Source organism: Trachinotus anak, unplaced genomic scaffold, assembly GCF_046630095.1.
Source record: "Trachinotus anak isolate AG129_WGS33_773 ecotype Australia unplaced genomic scaffold, CSIRO_AGI_Tana_v1 ptg000013l, whole genome shotgun sequence".
NCBI lineage: Eukaryota > Metazoa > Chordata > Actinopteri > Carangiformes > Carangidae > Trachinotus > Trachinotus anak.
The window spans coordinates 14,810,001-14,832,614 of record NW_027273864.1 but is presented as its reverse complement, the minus strand read 5'-3'; the positions used below and the strand labels follow the sequence as shown (position 1 = coordinate 14,832,614).

The following is a 22,614-nucleotide window of genomic DNA, read 5'->3' as shown; positions in this document are numbered from 1 at the left end:
TTTTTTTTCCTTTTTTTTCTTTTTTTAAATTTGTGTGGTGTGTCATTTTAACCCTTCCACCACCCTGCTGAGCACTGCTGAGTCTGACAAGGATCTGCTCATCAATGCTGCTTCTTTACTCTTTCGTAGATTAATTGCAAAAGTAAGAAGAAGAATTTTTTCTCTCACATTTCACCTTTTGAAATGTACAATCGCTCTCATGTGAAGAGGAGATGCAGCCGCAAAAACGACAACTTTCACACACTTAGGTGGGGCAAGAATGGAAATCGGGCCAAGAGAAACTGGAGACATGGATGTGAGCACTGAGAGAAAAAGAGGCAGAGCAAAAAAGAAAGGAGAGTGACAGACATGTATCTGCCTTACCTGTAGCTTCTGCAGTAGCTTGACCCAGCAGAGCCCCCTCCCACCGTTCTCCCGTACTATCCCACCACAGCCGTCTGTAACCATTTCCACACAGCCTCAACCAGCTTCTTCACATCTTTAATTTCACTGCTATTGTTGCGGTGGCCACAACACCCTGTTGCATTGTCCTTTATACAGCCCTGATATAATGAGGCTGTTTTGTCACCTGCAGAAGAGCCATTTTGTGTGGACAGAAAACACTGCAGGCATTTGCAGCTGCTACAACTCAATGAGCGTGCAGACAATGTGTGTTTCCTAAACAGTTTAACCTCGTTAAGGTCTGCACACACAGACACGCACACACATTCGAGCTCTAAAAAGACCATGTGAGAAAATATAGATGGGTCATCATGACAGAATACTACACTATAATAAAATCTCCATCTTAATAAGTCATTTTGTCTCTTACTGAGTTCTAAGTCTTTTTTTTTTTAAACAAGTAAAATGCCTGTGGATTCATATTAGTCTCACACAATGGGACATTTTGAGCGAAGAAAAAGATTTTCTGCATGCACATCAGTTATATTTTACAAAGAAATCATTATCACACAAAGAATAATTTAATTTGACGAAACAAAAATCTCTGTGCTCAGTAAAGTTATTTGTAACACCCCACTGAGCTCACTCAGAATAGAGAGAAGTACAATATCATAAAAGTCAACTTGTTTTGGAGCAAAATCTGCTTGTTTCAAGAATTTTATAAACTGTCAGTAACGTGACATCATCTGCCCCCACTATGAGTTTAGGTGCACAGTGATGCAGAAAGTGAAACACGTTTCTGATTAACTGCTGAAGATAGCAGTCTGCCTTTTAGGTTTTTATGGGAAGCAACTGTAAAACTGTTAGTACTGTAACAGTACAATTACAATTACAATTCAATTATGGTCCCCAAAGGTTGAACATTAATAAGAATTATAATAAAATACTGAGTCTATTGGAGTAAAAGTAAAAAGAGTAAAATACATAGCATCAGCACATAAAGACAGATAATCATTCAAGGTCACATGGTGATGATGACTTGAATGGACTTTTTATAGATATTGACAAGTTACTTTTGTTTTTGAAACATGATTCGGTGATTTCCAGTACAATGCCCGCAAACCTGGCAACTGACTAGGATGTGGAGGACATGCAGAAGCCAACGCATATGGAAGCTGTCATTTGGAGGGGGTAAGTCATGTCAATGTAATAGGCTCTTCTTTTGCCCATGCCCCATCTCTCCACCAAGTTTGGTGTAAATCGGTGCAGAACTTTTTGGGGAATCCTAATAATAATTGTAGCAGAGGGTGGCAGCAGTCACAGATCCAGACTCTACACTGCCACAACATGTCAAATATAAGATTTTTAAGGTGTAAACAGCTGCAACAGTTTTTATTAATGTTGAAACTAAAACTAAACCTTTCATGACCACTGTCTGTTACCTGATTTAAAGGTGGAAACTGGGGTTGACCATCAGAATTTCATATTACCTGACTTGTGACTTGCTTGAGCAGTGACTTGTTTTGCTTGACTTACAGGGACTCGGCTTGACTCGCTTGATTCTCATCACAGTAACCTGAGACTTTCTTGTGACTTGCACTCGTGTGACTTATTCCCTTCTCTGCTATATACTAATAATCTGATTTAATTACTACTTGAATTATGTTCCTGTAGAGAAGTGCTTCTTTTTTGGTAAATGGTGGGCGTATAAAGCACAGGACTTTGACATAGAAGACATCAATTTTCTCTAACCTTAACCAGATGCTGTCATTGTTGAAACAGAATCATGCAAAAACATTTATCATGTTGGTATAAGCAGACATATTGTGAGAGCAGATATTGTAGTAAAACTTTAAATATGTTGTCATATTTTAGCCTAGATATTTAAGATATGTTTAGTACTAACATTTTTGCAAGCTTGCAGGATCGTACATTAGAAACGTTTCCTCATTATCTTGATAAGAAATCTAATTTATGTTCCATAACATTACTCCCAAAATGTATTTATTTTTCCAACTTATTGATACATAAACATCATTTCTAGAGGACACAGTTAGAGTGGGAGGGAAAAGAGGCAGAGAATTCATTCAGCTACTGAACATGTATCAGAAAATTTTGTCCTTTCCTCCTCAATCTATCAGGCGCTTCATGCAGCTGAAGTCTTTTCACATTGCTCCCATTGAAGTCCGTCTTCGGGTCTGTTCTCTTGACCTGCTGATGAGCGAGTCAGATAGCATCTGAGCGGCCTCCCTCCGTGCTGTGCCACCACACCATGAGCAGAGACGGGTGGGGGTTCAGAGAATGGTTTTAGTACAATGTTTTTACTGTGTTGCAGGCAGACCACAGCCATTGTGAGGGTCCCGGAGTCAATGTGGGCCCAAGCTTAGACTGTTACATCAGTCTGAGCTGGGACACTCTGACCTTTACGGTTATACACAATCACAAGCACAAAAGCTGATGGCAAACACTGCCAGGACAAAATACCAATAAAAAATAGTTTTTACACAAAAACAAAGGCACTTGTGTGAGTTACAGCCACACTTCTATGCTGTGAACACAGATATTCAGTCTGAGATTTTCACACAGTCATCCAGCCCAAACTCAAGTGCACAGAGTGTAAGGAAATCCACCTGTCTCCACTAAACTGGATCTTTTGTGAAATAAATATCATCAACCTGCTCGCTTACACCCTCTTATTGTGCTTTTTATTGTCATTTAAGAAAATACTTCCTTCATGAACCACTGCCCCGGGCCACATATGAGGACAATGCCGCTCAGATTGCTGTGACAACGCAGCCGAGGAGCTCCAGCACAATCGTCGTGGATTGAGTGACGCAGTGAGGTTATTAGTCCATGTTCTGAAACCTCAACCTGCTCACCTTCTCCGCTCCACTCTGCCTATAAATTACATCTTGTACTGTGCTGTACTCCTGTTACACCTGCATGACTATGAGTGTCTCAGATACCTGGTAATCCTGTGTTACTGTACTTTACATCGTGTCACAACAACATATTTAGTGCTTTTCTTTAAAGCATTACAACTTGTTTCCAAAATCACTGTCATCAATTCATATTGGTTAGTGCTTTTTTCTAGAGTTAAAAGTAATGAATTATGGCGCTCTGCTTATTCTGAGGATGTTTTCATGTATTTCAGATACTAAACCAGTGATTCATCTATTATTTAAGAAGATTTTTGTTATAAGCATTACACTCAGATACTTTTGAAGAAGTAAAACCAGGAGGATATTCCATTTAACTTTGATGTATAAATCCTTTTTTTTTGATCACCTAACCATCAATAGCCTTTTCAAAGTGACCATAACTTTTACTTGGAAACCTTTAAAGGACCTACTTTTGTACTTTTACTTTGGTAGTTCACACACACAAATAATGAGACAGATCATTGAACAATTTTTCAAACACCATTAATTGTTTTTTTTGGCCATTTGATGTCATCACAACAAACAGCATTATTGTTCATCTGGACTCATGTTTCTGGCCTGGTGAATCTCAATATTCACTCTCCTTTTAGCTCCATATTTGGTCTCCACCAGATCCCGAAGTCAATATCTGTGTCTTTAGCTCCAGTTACTCACTAACTTTGTTTGGTTTGGTGCTGGGCAGCTAATGTCCAGTGGGTTAATGGGAACAGTTTTAGATGTCTGCTCTGTGTGATGAGAGTGAAACAAAACAGTAAAGTTGTGGGCCATAAAACCAAAACAATGAGCTGATAGATTCTAAAATGCTCTGTATAATTGAGGGGAGCTGGGGAGAAGAGGAGTTCCCCTCATGAGTGAGTGAATGCATTATGAATAGAAAAAAATTTAGTTGTGCAGCTTCAAGTCTGTGGTTTTAGTTGGATATTCTTCTTTAATTTATACTAGTTTATTTTAAAACTTTTAACATTCACATGGAATCATGCAGCTTGTTCATAAATCTGTGGGAGAAATTTTTTAATTTGGTTATTTACGTTACTAAATTTGTTCTCATAGGACAATATCACTAACACATTTTTGAGAGCGCTCAGCACCTTGCACATGTGTGTGTCGTGACATTACACCACCGGTTCACCTTTCATTCTGCATTTTGGCAACTCTTGTTCTTTTTTTGTGTGTGGACTCTATTGTGTGAGCAAGCAACACACACACAGTGTATATCACATACACAGACACACACAATCACTCACCTACAAGTGGCTGCGGGGCTGCTGAGGGGTGTGTATGTCTGTCTGTGTGGGGAAGGTGGTTCCGCGAATTTCTATAACAGGAAGCCAAGCTGGAGTCAGCCCACACACCGAGGATGCTGGGACACTGGAGGCCCTGGGCCCCAACCGTGGGAGAGATGGGAGAGGTAAGAGGAAGTCAGCTTCAGCCTAACTTACAGTATATTAACTTAGGCAGGGAAATAACTATTACAAAACTAAAACGATGCAGAGGGCTTTGATTGAGGATGGGCGAAAAGGAGGCGTGACATGACAGACTGAAGGCACACGTCCTCTGTTTACACAAAACCCAGCTCCACCTCAGGCCACCTCATCTCTCTCTCGCCCCACTAATCCGTTAATGACAAACCAGTGAGAGCGAGTGTCAACAGACAGGAGGAGAGAGAAAGGAGTGAAGACAACAGGGACATGCCTCTGCAGTGTTATGAGGCCTGTGGATAAAGGGTGCATGGCTTTAAACAAAAGAACGTTGGCAGCAATCGGGCATCAGGACATGTGTCTCCGCATGAGAGGTGAGGAGCAGATCAAGTTGTGGAGGAACCTTTAAATGAAGAGGACACATCTGTGTGTCAAATATTGATTACTCTCCATATTGTTACAGCTGAGCAGCTTTCATAAAGCACTGCAGCAGAAACAAAGAAAGTGTTTATTTGAGTGTGTGATTTTTTTTTTCTTTTTTTTGTGCAAAATATGTGTGGCTGTTTTTCGAGTTGCATGTGTGTGTATGTGTTGTTCAGATTAATACTCCATTGTGAATGGAGAGGGAGGGCAGCAGGGGATCATGTGACAAGAGTCAGACTGAACCCGGCGCCTACACGCTTCTCAGGGGTCACGCAGGGGTCGTCATGTGGCTACTGTGCCCACTGCCAAATATAAAAAGACACACACACACACATGCACGCACACATAAAGCATAAATGTGCACAGAGACACAAAAGCGCTTCAGCACAAGGACTACAATAACAGTGAACAACCATCTATGGACACAAATGCACAAACTAAGAAAACAAATATGACGACTGAATAAACCTGTGGTAATTTTCATATGATCCCAAGTCCATAATTTATGCATAAGACACATGTCCTCCTATTATCATGACATGTATTACCCTTATTTGCCCCTTTACCCCCTCCACCCCCCTCCACAGACACACACAACCCGTTTTCTCCCTTATTCATTTCTACTTCTACTAATACTAATACGTCGTTTTCCTTTCTTCTCCTTTTTTCTTCTTCGTTTCTCTCCTCTTTTTCCCAGGTCATGTAACCCGATATTCCCATGTTCTGCCTTACTGCATATTATACCGAGCCATTAGTAATATCAACTCCGTTCAGCTACAGGGACGAGAGGATCAGTGAAAGGAGACATTGGGGAAATGATGGAAAATGAGTGAGAAAGAGGAAAAGTATTTTTGCACAGAGTAAAGAGAGACATTATTAAGATAGAGAGAAGAGAGCAGGGGAGAGGTGGTGGATCAGGTTTCGCTGTGTTTTCACGTTCTCTCCACATTACAGTAATGTGCCGGGGCCTCTTAACTAATGCATAAAAGCACTGTGATACCCGAAATAAACAGCATTAGACAATGAATTACAGTATGAGAGGCAGACAGGGCCACTGAAAAATGTAGACAGCGCATACTTAACCCCCTTCCTCTCTTCCTCTCACTAAACACACAGTAAGATGACTAACTTCATTACCCTCCCCATTCCTCTTAGTGAGCGCAGCGAATTGAAACCTAATTACCACACCAGAGCCAAATTAAAAGCTTTTCCTCTCAATGGCTGCAATCCATCTCCTGACAAATGAACAGCGCCACTTCCACTGTGTTCATGCTCGCTTTCTCCCTCCCTGCATTCAGACATCTTCATTCATGCCGGCACGCTTCCTTTCAAACTACACTGAAGCTACAGCTTTGATACCAGCAGCACATTATTTTACTTATACTAATATCAATCAAAATTCTAAGACACAATATTGGGAAAAAAAAAAAACCCAAATCTTCCAGATCATATTTGTTATTCAATAGATTTGGTGTGATCATTTGTAAAACTTCTTTCCAACACCTCTCTGAGAGATTACACTCGTCCATTCTTGAATCAGCTGTCATATTGGATTGGTCCTCTCCTCTTTTCACCCTTCTATTATTTTGATCTGTCATCGTCTGCTGTCTGTTTGTTCTCTGTTGCTCTCCATTTCCTGTCCTCCAATCCTCCAGTCATACATCTGCCACTCATACAGCTAGCTTGAGTATGTTGTTTTGCATAGACTCACGGTATGAAAGTTAATGAGCAATCCTGCAGACAAAACGTGCAATATTTATTCTTTAAGATGCTTTCGATATCAGTTATATGTGTCATGTATGAGTTGTAATGTTTGGCTCAATTTCAGCGTATTATTTTTTTTGCCATGCTATGGTGAAGTTCTACACATGGCAGTGTTGGTCAGTGATTGTAATTGCAGTCGTCTGTCAGTTAAACACTTTTGATAAGATTGAAATATCTTGACAAATATTGAATATATTGCCATGAAATCTGGTACAAAAGTTCATGGTTCCAAAATGATAAACTCTAATCACTTTTCTGATCACCTGACTTCATATAGCACCAGCAGATCAGACTTGAATTATTCAGTGAAATATCTCAACATCTACTATGTGGGATGATGTAAAATGTATGGTTCAAAGACAATGAATCATAATATCATCATAATCATAAGATTTTTTGTGATCTACTGACTTTCTCATCTAGTCATCTATTCATCTAGTTTCATCTGGTCACAAGGGAATATGATCTGTACATACGTCGGATGGTGTTAGGTTTGTGTGCATGGGAGTTTTGGTCCCATCTGCCACTGGCCTCTTTTTCTGTTGTAACTCTTTTTATTTTGTTAAGTCTTCAGTCTTGTTTTTTTCCACCAAGAAAAAAAAATTGCTGACTATGATCCCTTATTTATGTGTGATGAATAGCTGTACATCACAGCACTAAAACCTTTATCTGTCAGTGTGAGCTCAATGTGGCTGCAAACAGAAACTGGGACAGATGTAGCAGTTTTCCATACGTGTTTTATGCAAACAGCGCACTGTCTTTTCCAAAATAATCCCTAGATAAGTATAAAAGTATTTTAAAAAAGAAGTAAGACTTTGCCAGCACTTAAGTGTAATCATCATTTTACCATCTGTCCAGCTGTAATTGCACTTAGTAATTAATAATGGCGTGTACCAGTTAGAGATCAGATGTTTTGGGTTGTGGGAGGGTATGCTTAATCCAATGATGTCTTCTTTTAACAGATAGTGCAGGCTCCCAGACAGCAAGGTTATCAGACTGGCTCTGTGCTCACTGCCACTTAATGGAGATCGTAGGAGATTGTGGCTCACAAATTCACTATTACCGCTATATTCGGATATCTTTTCTTGTCTGTGGTATTTCTACTTTTTACTGGGGGATTTCTGGCTGACTTATAGGAAACAGCCACTGCCACCGATTATTCTGGGAACAAAGATACAAAGCACACTCCTCGCTGAACACATTCCAGTCAGTCCGTCAGTCACTCCTCATTGTGCTGCCCAAAACAAAGATGGTCAATGGAAAGCTGGTTTACCATGAGATTCCATCTGATTGATTTACAATGACCCAAACAATTAAAAATAACCAATGTTAATACATGTAAAGTGTACTCCCATGTTAGACTGTGAATGCTCCATCCTAAAATGTATGGTTATCACATGGAGGGCAAAGTGCTCTTCATTTGAAACTCTTTATCACCAGTCAATCATGGCCGAATGGATTTGGATTGACGACAGATCACAAGTGCTCAGTCTGCAGGTACTAATGCCATTATTTTTCTGCTGGCTCCATCTCTGTCTATCCATCCTAATCCAGTTAGACACAATGAAACAGACCCAAAGGGGCACAGCAGCAGACCCCTCCAAAGCACATTACTACAGTGCAGCCTTTGTCTCCATCACCAAAGTCTTTCTATTTCTTTATGCTATGTGCTAAGTGGGCATTATAGTGTTCAGAGAGTGACTGTACCATCCAGCAAGTCATATTTTCTGGTCGCCTCTTGGTTCATTGACACAGATATCGTATCATCCACTGACCCTGTGAATCCCATTACTCCTCCTTGCTGAATCCTGCACCCTTATCTGTTCACTCCCCTGGGAGCTGCTTGTAACGGCACTTTGTAGCATCTGTCACACAGTGAATGAGTGATGGTGCCTGCATGTAAATTACTCCGGAGACCTCAAACAGTCCTCAAAATGGTGTTTTGTTAACGTGTTTTACCACTGAATCCAACAGACTTAATCTCATAGTTCTAACATGTGACAAACAATACAGTTGTATTGTTACATGCAGTTAAAACAGTTACTTGATGGAGGCTTGGGTAACAATCTACAGTACAACAGTGCCAAGCAAACCTAGATAATATATAACTTTCTTTTTCTATCAAGCCTACAATAGCAATAAAGAAGGCGCAGTAGGGAGAGGGAGCCTGTGAAGGTAGTCGTGATGAGGAGGGAGGGGGTATATAACAACAAATACAGAAGAAAAAAGAGCAAAACAGCACGCACAGAACAAAGGGAAAGATATAGCGGGCGCATTACATGACTGGCTGTCTTTGTGCTTTTATATAGGGATTTGTTGTTGTTTTATGGAACTCCACAGTTTGTCATTTGAGTGCTGGCTCTGCTCTTTGTCGTGCCAACAAAGCTGCAGGAGTATGGTGGGTAATCTTAGACTGTCCTGCTTGTTAGACTGAGTACAGGTGCGGAGTAATGGGGGACAGGTAAAAGGAGAGATTGAACCCATTTCAGTAAAAGAGAAAATTAGGAAAAAGGGATTAGATGAGCAATCGTGAACATAATGACAAATTCTTATCAAATTCCATTAAATAAAGCTACATTTTCTCTTTAGTCTGATGTTGAATCAAGTGATAATGTAGGATGAATCCAATCCCTCCAACAGCTACTGTATAAGCTCTGTCACATGAAAACTACTCTGTGGATTTTGCTTCCGAATAGTCTCACGGTCATTTGACAAAACAATCCCACAGAGTTTTTGGCTGTATCACACTCTCATCAACAGCAGATGCAGTTTGCTCAGTTGTCACGGAGATGGATATATTGACATGTGAGCTCAGTGGCCGTTATGATTTCATCCACCGCACTTTTAGGACTTCTCATTCACGTAGGCCTGAAATTCAGCTGAGAAAATTCCAGCCCCTGTTGAAGGCAGTGTGATATGGTTGAAAGCTTTGGAAAAAGCCAAGAAGTAGCTGGGATTATTTTGTCAGACTACCATTTCCAATGTCAAGAATCAATTGTGATGCTTAAATCACAGTTTTATCAACATGCTGTGTTTCTCAGCAGACATGTTGTATGTATCCTTGAAGTCTAACAAGCATGTTGATTACATTTTCTCCCTCATAAAATATAAACAAGCCAACCTTTTAGCCAATATTTTGAAACCTGCAGTGTCTGTTTTAACATTGGCCAGCGGTCTTCCTTCTGCATACTACTACATTTCTCGGGCCACCAGCTATTAAGTTAAAACACGTTGAACTCAGGAACAAATTGTGGCCTGCACGGGGAACATATCTAAAGCACAATATAACCTGATTGCTAACAATATATCCGTCTGGTGTTGTGCTGTTGCTATCAGCACGAGGAATTCAATGCTGAATTAGAAAGAAAAGGTTTTGGGTCAACCCCTTAAGTCAAGTACAAATCCATCTTTACTGGGACACTTGAATAGAATGGTGCCAGGACCCTGACGCTGAAATAGCTAAATGGAATTCAGCCATCTTTGATTGTGTGATTTATAGTGGTATATTTCCTACTGGGACATGTCAAAATGTAGGAATTGCAGGAAAGTGCATCGTGTCACTTTCTCACAAGTGTGTCCTTATGCATGTGCTAGTAGAGCACAGGGGCCCCCTCATGAAAAAACATTGCTTCATAGCTCCACTAGTGGTCAAAAACAGATCCTACACACTCCACACTGCTGTTACTGACACCTAACACTATGGGTGGGTTGAAGAGATGGTGGAGGAGAGGGAAAGTGATGGGAAGAGATGAAAGGCAGTTATATTTCATCTTCACGCAGTGTCACAACACTGGGAGATCAGACACCAGCAGAGGTGCTGGTCTTATATGGAGCTGCAGTCTTCATCTCCCCTGGGTTGACCAACCAGCCCAAAACACTAAACCACTTGCCTCCTTCCTCCTCTCCTCTCTTCACTGCAACCTCTCTTCTCTTTGAGATAAGCACCCTGAGTAATCTCCTGCTTCACGTTCTCCTATTGCACCCTCTCATTTTCAGCTCTCCATCTCTCCATTTCTACTTTTATCTCAGCCGTTCTCTTACTCCATCCATCCTTCTCTCCCACTGAGACCTGCACAGCTCCAGCTCCACCACCTTTTAGCCCTCCAGCTTTCACTGCAACACCGCACGATCCAGGATGCCTGAGTTGGAGGCCGGCCTCGGCTGTGCTGCTGGGAGTAGAGTGGTTAACAGTAAACACTCAAAGAGAGGGAAGAGTGTATAGAGGGTGTGTGAATCAGGTCTTTGTCCCTGACCATACACAGAGGTGTAAAAGGAGGAGGGATCAGCATGGCTTTGTCCTGGCAACATGATACAGCCAGAAGAGCAAAAAAGAAAGAGGCCTCAATTCCGAAATTTATACTGTCTTGTATGTATGTGCCGAGCCCGTGACGGAGGGGTTCATGACAGAAATCATTTAATTTGAAACTATCACTGATTGTTTTTGAGGCCTGTTTAAGAAGCAACAGGACAATGCAGAGGCTGAAACTGTAGACATGGGTTTTGTGTTTATCAACAGAGCACCTTTGATCAGCTGATGTTAAAAGCCCAGGTGGAGGTCCGAGGTTTCCCCTTCATGAACGCCCACCAGAGACACTTGACAGGGCAGGTTTCACACTGTAAAATGTGTTCTCTAAAATTTTAGTTTCATTTAAACCATTAAAGTTTTAAAGACTGTTTTCTCCCAGGACTAACACTGACATAACACTTTATTGGATTCCTTAAGTTGACTGCTAATATGGTTGCAGTTTGTTTTTGTCCTTCCCCTGTGGATTACAGCATCTGACAGAGGCTAGCTAACAGTCACAGAAAAATATAGCTGGTCATTTATTTAGATTGACAAACCAAAAACCGTGATTAAACAGACAGATAACACACATTTCTAATTTTATATTTTCAGAAATCATCATCTTAAAGGTTGCTGATGCTTCACAGCTTATTTACTTATAATGTCCCCTTCAGCTAGAAAACTTGTGCTGATGAGTTCAGCTCATTTTTAACAGTGCACTTCACCTCGTCTCAGTTAACCACACACAATGTGGAACAAATCCTCACCGCACACACAACACTTAACACTTGACCTTTAACTCAGCGAGCAGTACCACACACTACAAGTCACAGGCTATTAGAGAGGGATATAAATAGTGAGAGGCAAGAAAGAAAGAAGAAGAGAAATAAGGAAGAGAGTAGTGAACATGTCCCTCCATTTAATTCTTCTCACATTCAATCAGAGCTCTCTCTCTATTATTACACTTTGGTAATTATGACAGTGATTATCGGCCAAAGATCATACCTTTCTTTGTATTCTCCACTCACATGTGCCCACTTCCTGCACATTACCTTCACAGATGCTCTGAATCAGATCATAAATTGGCATTAGTGCCAAAGAAGCCTCAGTGGAGGAGAGATGAAAGCTCCTTCTACTCTTTCTTGTCCTCTTATTCATGCTCTGTCTTTGTCAAGTGTCGTCCCAACTCTATTCATAGAGCTACGACCTTACTATAACAAGTTGTCAATACAAATGAACTGAGAGAGGGGGAAAAAAGCAATTACAATCTCCTTTTAATCCCTTGCAGTTCCAAAAAGTCAAAGATTTAGCCTGTCTTTGCTCACCTCACCTCCTCTGTGTGTGTGTGTGTGTGTGTGTCTGTATGTCCTAATCAGGATATAGTGAACAGGGATCAAGTCTCTCTTTCAGTGATCAGGATAACATGTCTAATTAATCCAATCTCCTGCTCTTGAATCTCCATTCAAACTGAAGGTGAGAAAGATGAATCTTTGAAAAGGCCCAATTCTTTTTTTAAAAAAAGAGGACAAAACAGGTAGCGAGAGTGATTTAGCTGGTGGAAGGTGGTGAGTGGCGATGCGGAGTGACAGGATAGGAGGGGAGAGAGGAGAGGTGGTGGTGGTGGAGGGGCGGACGGCAGGTCTGGATTAGTTTCTACCTATTCCCCACCTTCAGCCAGAGGAATTAGACAGGGGGTACGGGGAGGGAGGCTGATAGTTTTAACAGTCTGAAAGGAGCCCAGATAAGGAGCAGAGAGAGGCTGGGCGTGGAGGGGATCGAGATGGGAGGGAGAAGTTAATTACCTGAGCAGAGGCCATGGAGGGAGAGGTGATTGGAATGAGGGAGAGAGAGATATCTCACATGGCTACCCTCCAGAGTCCCTGATACATACTGAAACAGATTTTAAGGGGGAGGAGTGGGAAGAGGGGGGTTGTTTAAGTGGCCTCACGGTCCCTCCAAGACCACAGACAACATTGGAATATTAAACAGGAATCAAAGGGAGACACTCATCTTTAGGCTGACTCCCACAGAGCCACAGCCCTGCAGCAATAAAAAGCATGAAGGAATGTTTTAAGTGAGGGTTGTTACGGCTTGCTGTGAGGCTTTAATGCAAAAATAAATGCACTTTATGCACTTGAATAGAGTTTTTTTTTTATACCTAGAAATATAAAAAAATATTTCTGATGCATTTGTTATAGTCATATCAACCGTCATATAAACATATCTCTAAAAGTCTATCCCTGAAAGAACAAGGGAGTTTCACCAGATTCAAAGAGGAATGCAGGGACGGGGAGAATTAAAAGATATGAGAGGAAAAAGGAAAAGCAGAGTCCCATTAATAGAGCAAACTTCAGAGCCAAATTACTAAGGCGCCGCAGAGATAGTGATCAGAGCGGGGCTGTGCACCCTGGGTCTGTTAACGCAGCACTCAGTGCATTTACATCACCATCATTACCGTCCTTATCATTAAAATCGTTTAAAGCTACACATGAAGCCCATATTAAAGCTGTAATAGAGTACATTAGTTCACATTGTGAGAGGTGAGCTTTTGGTCCGTTCCAAAGTCGTTTACCAGATAGGAGGAATACAAAAAAGTCAGCTTTTTGGAACTACCATTCCTTTCAAAGGAGGAAGTGGTAGAGTCGAGGCCCTCTATGATTGGTCCCTGCAGACCAGCCCCGCGGCTCATTCGCTAGCTGGACCGTAATTTTGTTAAGGGCACGGGTTGCTTCCTGTGCTGGCTAAACATATCTGTGTAAATGAGGTTTGGGATGCCTGGGGGGAGCGGGTTAGAGAGTTGGAGAGAGAAAGGGGGGGTCCCAGTAATGGAGCCAGTTGAACAGAGCACCACAGGGAGACAGAAGGGAGGGGTAGAGGAGGTTGAAGAGGGAGGACAGGGACGTGGAATGAGGAAGCGAGGCAGAGGTAATGGAGGTTAAATGAAGTGGAGATAGAGGGAGAAATACAGCTGCATCAAACTTGCATTAGCTTTGATTAACAGGCCTGGTTTGAGTTACTGCTCTAACATTTCCAGACGTCAAACAAAGTTGACCCAGCGAGCTGAGAGCTGTGTTCCCGCTGACCTCCCGGGTCACTACCAGCCTAATGTCTCTCACAAAGCAGAACAAAAACAAACATACAGCGACCCTCAACAGCTAAAACTGCTCTGACTCAAAGGGGTGTCACATGTCCTTCACCTAAAGTGTGCTCAATAAAACCTTCAATCATCTTAAGTATTTTAGTTCAACCAAATCTTTTCTCAGCCTTAAATGAAAATATGGCACAGAGCTGCTCCAGTGTGGATTTGATGTGACTGGTCAAACAGGTTAAACAAGACAAACGAAGACAAATTTTTGAGACAGACAGGGAATAAGAGACACTGCTCAGCCATGAGCTGTTTTATGTTTACTAATAAAGACTGATCAGATCACATTTCCTGCGTGGGTCTGGATGGCGGGGGCAACTCTACCCCATGGTCCACTCCAAATCCAATTACAGCCAAACAGTGACAGTTAGCGGCCCAGGAGCCAGGTACCCTCCACTCCCCCATCCCCTGAGGCCGACACGCCCCGCTCTCCATCCCATCCGTCCCTCCCCAGGCTCCATTGAACCCCTTGCAGGCCCGTAATTGGATTGGTCAGCAGTTAACTCCATTACAGCTGAGTAGTCAGGCACTTGATATTTCCAAGTTGTTGGCAGTAATTTGCTCCTATTAGCAGCTTTTACCGAGAATAAGAGTCACAGCGTAAACAATCAACTAAGTGTGGTTTCAGTGTCCGGTTTGTGTGTTTGTATCTATGCTCATGTGCATAAATGGGTGTTTGCCTCAGAGGGAGATTCAATTTGAGGAGTCAAATCTAATTAGAGGACACAGAAGTCTTACAGGACAGCGTGTGCTGAAGTGGGTGTCAGAGGGGCCTGGATGGCTCGGGTTACCCCAGAAGTGATCCAGTAATGGGGACTGTGAGGCTGATGGCTGGTGCATTGTACTGCAGTCAGAGTGAGGAGGGAGAGGAGGATGTAGACATGGTATATTTGAATAATGTGCATAACTGCGTGTAGGAAAATTAAAATCACAATGCAAATATGCTCAAAGGATGCTTTAAGGCAATATTTCATACACTCTGTCAGTGTCTTTGTTAGGACAATATAAAGTAATATAGTTGCAAAAAAGGAGGACCTTTTCCAGAAGCCCCAGGTTCCTGAAGTAAAAGTCTCATTAATTTTTCATGTAGACAGTGTTACATGACTAAGAGGAGCACTTTTAAAGCATGGATGAGCAGGAAAGCCCTTCAGTTGAAACATCAGTACAATGTCTGATTTACTCATAAAAAGCCAAATGTACAAGCCTGTGTGCATTAAAACGTCAGGGCAACTGAAGGTGAAATAATTAAAACTAGTGGGGATAACATTCATGATTGTTGTATTATCCAGGAGAGTCCCGTGTTTGTGGTACTGTTGAACTGTGTTACATTATACTGACAGGTGTTTTCTTTTCTTTGGTCCACCCCATTTACCTCAATGAGGGTAGGCTAATAGAAAAACCTCTCAATGCAATACATTTACTTCATCCTCCAAAATGATCGCACAGTTGAATCATCACCCCTCTAAATCAGTTTCAACAAAACTGTTCACTGTACTGTTCATGGAGAGAACTGGTTGTATAACTGTTTTAGACTGCATTTATTTTAGCTAGATGTTCCTAATAAACTGATAACTCAGTGTTTAGTGTGGGTACATCGCAAAAAGTAGGCATTAATTGTTTTTAACAGACTGGACTGCTTATTCTAATGTGTAAACTGGATCTTTTGTTGGGTTAATTGTGTGTGGATGGTAATAATTTGGCCTTACGTTATATTCAGGAACATGAGGAGCATAAAACTGAGAGCAGAGGCAGCTCCAGGTCTCTACAGGAAGCAATAATCTAACTGACGATAACAATCTGAGTGAAGGGAAGAGGGTGGTGGGTGGATGGGGGGTGAGGGAAGCTGACAGTAGAATTTTTTTTTTTTTTTAGTTTTATCCAGCACCACTTGAGGTAGGTTATTTCTCCAGCTTAACCTGCAGTGTAAGTTCTTGCTGAGGTGGACTGGATAAACGAGTTGGGAACGAGAAGCCAGGGTTTTCCTGAAATGTCCTGACAGTCCATCTGCGGGAGAATGGGGGTATCTCTGTAAATGTGGTGACAATGGTGTCCAAACCCAATCCATCAGACAGAGGAAGAAAATTGCCAAGAGGAAACAAATAAAAGGAAATGCTGGGACTCGTGTTCTCATGTTAAATCAACCTTTTCTCCCCAGTCTGTCTACCTCCCTTTCTCTTCAGCTCACCATGTGCAGGGAGAAAAGAGAAGAACAGTTTCCTGACATTCATACTTCAGACACAGACTGAGGGGGAAACTTGAAAGAGACGGACCAGGCAGGGTGTAGTGTAGACTAGGTGGGGGAAAGAATGAGGGGGAAGAGGAGGGAAGGGGGCTCTGGGGTTGTGTCTGGGTGTCTGTCTCTGAAGAGCACCTCTCCACCTGTCGGAGCCCACATTCCTGCACATTCCTGGCATCTCGCGGACAAAGCGTGGTGATAGGGCCAGGAACTGACCTTGGCTCTGCCTGTCAACAGCAGATCTCTCTGATAGAAATTGCAACGGAACCCTTGCTCTCATGTGGATGACACAAGGAAAACATGCTTACAACCAGACGCGTGCATGTACACACACCAAAACATATACATGTGTGTGTGTGTGTGTGTGTGTGTGTGTGTGTGTGTGTGTGTGTATCTCATTGCCTGCAAGAAAGAAAATAGACGTTTTTCCTAAAATGTCGAACTGTTCTTTGAAATATGTGTCCTGTGCCTTCATAAATTTAAGCAATTAGTTCTGACAGATTTTGTCGTATGAAGCAGGACTGACAACCATCAAAGTCATCGTAGAGGTCTAATGCAAGCTAAACTTAATATTTATAATACAGCATGTTTTGAGGCCGAAATAGTTATTTGATTCATTGATAAGTCCATCAACAAAAAGATGTCTCTGCACCTGTTTTGACAAAAGATTAATCTTTTATTTCATTTTCAAGCAAACATGCCAAATATTTGCTAATTCTCTCTTCCTTACTTATTTGTTACTTATCCCTCTCTTACAATATAGTAAACTGAGTATATGGTTTTGGACCATTGGGCAGACAAGTAACTTGAAGGTGTAACCTTTGGCTCAAGGAAATTGTCATGAGCCTTTTTAACTATTTTCTGATGTTTTATAAACCAAACAATTAACAGACAAACTCCGAAAATACTCAGCAGTTAAAATAAGAAAATTGCAGGTCTAATATATTTACAGTTGCCTATAATATAGTGGGATGCTGCGGGATTAGTAAATCCACTGATGAATAGTAACCAGAGTTAGGGGTGGTTATATCTCTGAATAATGTAAAGTATATTCAAGTCAGAAGAGCAGGAAACTGAAGCCACAAGAGGCTGCAGCTCCACACAGACGGAGAATATCCTGAGGTTATCTATCGAACTGCTGTCTGTCCACCTCAGTTTCATACCACTGTGAGCTTTAAGCAGTGTAGTATTTCAGCTGTTAACAGAGCGGAGGGATAGCAGTGAGAGGTGGGGCCGGGAGTGTGGAGGGTGCAGCCGCCTATGAATGGAGCTCATTCTCCCTGAGAGGACTTCAAACAAGCCCGCATCAATCAGCCAGGTGGAGCACCGGTTGCTGAGCCATGCCCGCCGGCCGTCAGCCCAGAGGTTTCAGATGCATCGAGCGTGCCCTCTCACACGACAGACTGACTGACACACTGACCAGGAGTAAGCCAACTGGACTGCAGGCACACACAAATAGAAGAGAGGGCCTGTTACACACACCTCTGCCCAAAACCTCAGGTCCTCTGGGATCCTGGCACCCAGCGCCAGCTTGAAGGGGCCAAGGCTGGATCACTGTCAACTTCATTGCAAGGCTCACACACAGATTTCTCCCTCATCTGTTGTCTCAACATTGTCTCCCCTTGTGCAACCCTATCTCCAGACAATAATTTCAACGTTAGATGGTTCTTGAAACCTGTGGCACACTTAACAACAGCTTTTAAAGTCTTGATTCATACGATATCTGCGTTTGGCCCCAACAGTATGGTTAAGGTTAGGAAAAGGTCATGATTAATAAATAAAACATGGTTAAGGTGAGTCTGTGAGTCTCTGGTCTCCTGTATGAATGTCATACATGCTACACACTCCACATTCCCTCCACATTCTTACTTTCCACCTCACTGCATGGAGGGCACATTATTCCCTGTGTAGACCTGTTCAATATGGACATAATATGTGATTCCCCTGAAACACTGGGTTGGTTTTAAATTACATGATGATCCTTCACTTGTGTGTCTGTGCCACCCTGTCTCTTAGAAGTTATGGTCACATACTACTAAACTGTTCATCCACATACATTGTGGTGGCAACATATACGCTGGGTTATGTGCAGAGGCAACATTTATTTTGGAATGAATGAAGCACTATCCAGCAGCAACCTCTGGGGCTGAATATGAAGCCAACACAGAAGTACCAAAAAGTGTAGTTCTTCGAATCGGCCTCTTGAGGCTGGTTCCAAAAGCGAGTCAATCCCCCTTGACCCCCATGTTAAAATGCCCAACTCTACAGCAGCAATAAACCTATTTACAGCCTGGTACAAAAAACGGTTTTGTACCAGAGTTGAAGCATCGTAGAATTTCATTGGTATTGGTACCGACTGCCAAATGTCTGGTATCATGCCATCCCTACAAGATATCTGTGCTTGCTTCTTTGGGTAACATGGAAAACAATGCTACAACTTCCTTTCCCCTGGGGCTCTTACCAGCGAACAATAGATAACAAATCAAATAAATATCCAAGTATGAACCATCATACAACAGAGTGGACAGACACACCACTGTATATCTGTGGCTCAGGATACACATCCTGCTCACCAGCAGTCTGCTCAGCTCAGGCTGGCAGCTTCTTTGAGGTTGAGCTGGCACAACGACAGGGCCTCTCAGTGGGCTCGTCTTTGTGTTTGTGCTGCAATTATACGCTCTCTCTCAACCACCCTGCTCACCCTGTGACCTCTGGGTGAGGGTCAACGTGCAAGATGCCCCTTCCAGCATACACAATGGACCTCCATTCAGAAGTCATGGGCAGACAGAAAGAAGGAGGAGAAGAAGACGAGGGACGTTCTCTCAGACATCCGACTCCCTATCACTCCATCTCTCCATCATTTCCCCTCATCTGTCTGAGCAGAGCAGGCCGAACAGACTCTGCCCACATCCTCCTGCAGCTACGAGACCCCCTGTCTGCCGCCCTTCTCTCAAACAAACCCACTCAGCCCACATCCCCCTGCTCTACAAGACCAGGCTGAACACTGTGTGAACCTGAGCCAAAGAACGGCCTGCGGCACAGAGCATGTCGAACAAACTCCACCATGCACCCTTGTGTCATAAAAACGCACGGTCCATCTTTTTCCTGAACAGCAGCTGATTCCAAAGCATCCATGTGTCACCTGCTGCCCTGTGTGAATTCAGCCTGATGCCACTGTCAGACTGGGGGCTGGTGGAGGGGTGAGGGAGGAGAGAGCCGACCCTCAGGGTGAGGGGGTGAGGAGAGGGGAGTGGAGGACGCCAGTGGAGGGTGGTGGTGGTGGGTGTATAGGGCTGGTGTTGATGGGTGGGCGGGGAGGCAGCAAGGATTTAAATGGAGATTGACGCCCCAGGGGTAACCTGGCAACAGGCAGGAGCTGCTGTCAGATTAGGATCTGAAAGAGAGAGATAACCACTTTACTGCCTCCTGGACTGAGGAGAGCTGGAGGGCTGCAGTGTTTGTGTGTGTGTGCATTTGTGTGTCTGTGTGTGTGTGTGTGCTTAACCCGCAGTGCCATGTAGCAGGAGGCAGCTGCAGAGTTGTTTCTAAAGACCTGGTTAAAATGCCACACAGCACAAGCACATCCATCTATCACTGACTGCATCATTTCAATCTCTGAGACATAATGTATGAAGAAGACAAACACAAAATCTAAACACGTGGAAATATGTCATGTACAACCAGCAACAAAAGACAACCTGTCATGTGTACGAGGATGTGTGTGTGCATTTCTGATACGTGGTTGATTTAACCACGTAAGAACATGAACACATAAACGTCTGAATCTGAATTTGATCATAGACAGTAGACCACCAGCAGTCTGTATTTACATGACAATAGTCTGTCAGCGTGGTTTTATAGCGTCCTAACAACAGCAAAGACAAACAGCAACCCCTTTACACAGTGTGAAGGGGCAAAGGTCATGCATGAAAAGACCTGCTGAAAAAATACTTTCTGAATAGAGATGAGTCTCTGAGCAGTTGTATTATTGATGAAAAGAATTGCTCAGGTTTGGTACAGATATCTATGGTGCACTGAAAATGAATCCTGATAAAACTGATGATCCCCTGACTGTTCCACCAGATAGACATATTGATTAATGAAGAATGACAAACTGATCAGACAGGGGATTGATGATGCAACAAGGTGCCTCGAAACAAACTTGTATCTGATGTCTGATACACTGACTAGCTCTCTGAGCCAATCAATGTGGCTCTCTTTCTCTTTTTAAAAGCACCAATCAATTGATTTGCCTCTCAATCAAGGGGTCAAACAGCATTAAAATAATCATAAATGATTATTGGAGAAGAACAAAAAACAGTAACACACAGAAACCGTGAGAGACAGACCCACAGTCACTCAGATGCAGAGATAAAATACAGAGATACACACCCTCCACAACTGAGGACAGTTTCAAAGACACACACAAATGCACTCGGGGCCTGCTGGCTGGCGGATTGAGAGGGATTTGTTGGACGGCACGCGACTGTGTCATGGCAGCGCCTCCACCTCCTGTCAGCTGTGTTTGTGCAGGGACTGGATGGGGGAGAGGAGGGTGGAGAAGAGGAGGGGAGGGGGTCTATAGAGGAGGACAGTCTCTGCATAAAAGAGCCAGGAAAAAAAAAGAGCATGTAAATCTTTCCGACAAGGAAGAGGGCTGGAGAGGGAGAAAAGAGGGGGCACGGGCGAAAGTTGAAACAATCACATTTTCTTTTGTGCAGGTGTTTTTGTGTGTGCACGTGTGTTAAAGACAGACAGAGAAAAGACATGTGTGAAGGGTGAATGACATAGAGAGACTTAACCAGCATTAACCAAATAAGCTGAGCTCAGATCTGCTTTCTTCTCTGGTTTAACTTTCAGATGATTTGCATTTGCCCTTTAGCGATCGCAAACCCTGAATATAGTTGTGTATGTATGCGTGAAGGGCGGAGAGAGAGAGAGAGAGAGAGAGAGAGAGAGAGGTGCATCTTTTATTTAATTTCCAAATTCTGAAAAGTTGTATTTAAGAGTTTACTTTTTTGTATGGGCGTGTTGTTATGTATCAGTAAAATGGTTTTACTCTTATAATGTCATGTTATATCACTGTACAAACCACAGCTTAGCTTGATGGTATTTGCATTTACTGTAATACAGCAATAGCCCACAAATGGAAACAAAGAAAAATCTGAGCCATTACTTGTGTTACAACCAAAAACCAAATGAAGTCAGCAGAGGATGGTCAGTGTTTCAGAGTGTTTTATTGTGGATATAAAACATGATTTATGCTTTAACTATAAACCTCATCCACCATCAGAGCCATGAGTGTGGTCCCAAGAGTCTTAAAAGCACATTTAACAGTAATGACAGTTTTATTTCAGTGTGTGCGTTGTTGCTATCAAGCATTAATTTATAATGGTATTTATGTGTTGAAATCTGTTTCACAAAACAGGCCATTCCATCGAGACAACTTTTTTATTAAGTTTTGCTCCAGTTTCTTAAAAGAGACAGTGAAGAACTCTGAATAAGTTGCTCGGCTCCACAAATACAGTTAGAAATTATTTTTGTTTCTCATTGTTATGTAGCTGCAAATAATGAACACCATCTCTGGTGTTATTGCTGTAATCAAACATTTAAAATTTACTGTAAAAACTCAGAGGCAGGGAGGACAGCTGTGCACATTTCTGGCCCTACAGCTGATTTGCTACAGCTGATTTGCCTGTAACAGATGTACAGGTGTCCTTTCATGATTTGCATTGACAAATGATCTTTAAATAGCTTATCTTCATATAGAAACTCTTTTGTTTCAGCTCGACTCAAAACTGGACACAAAAAGTGAACAGTGAGAAGTGAACATAGAAGCCAAAGAGTTCAGTCAGTAATCATCCAGTTGTTTCATTCATTTGTTCATTTTTTATGTAGTGAGTGTTTAGTTAGATATTATAGTGATTTTCTCATGACTAGCTAAAATTAATAAGCTAATAGCTAATTTGAAAAGAAGCCTTATTTCACCTTCAAGATTGTTTTTTGTGATATTTCTGCCT

At 42.3% G+C, this 22,614-nt stretch overlaps 1 protein-coding gene across 2 annotated transcripts in view; it reads right to left on the bottom strand.

Annotated features, from left to right (window-relative positions):
* Positions 1-2,509: 2,509 nt before the first annotated feature.
* The window catches only part of eefsec (eukaryotic elongation factor, selenocysteine-tRNA-specific), a 53,828-nt gene continuing 33,723 nt past the window's right edge, over positions 2,510-22,614 (bottom strand). Inside the window, exons 7-8 of one of the 2 annotated variants that reach the window (XR_011693096.1) lie at positions 4,568-4,700; positions 2,510-2,638 (exon numbers count right to left, since the gene is read on the bottom strand). Coding sequence is in view for 1 of the 2 variants with exons in the window: in XM_071493110.1 (XP_071349211.1) it covers positions 4,663-4,700 (38 nt within the window). In the remaining variant the exon portion in view is untranslated. Of the gene's footprint in view, positions 2,639-4,565; positions 4,701-22,614 lie in introns of those variants that run through there. The other variant, XM_071493110.1, reaches the window with a different exon arrangement.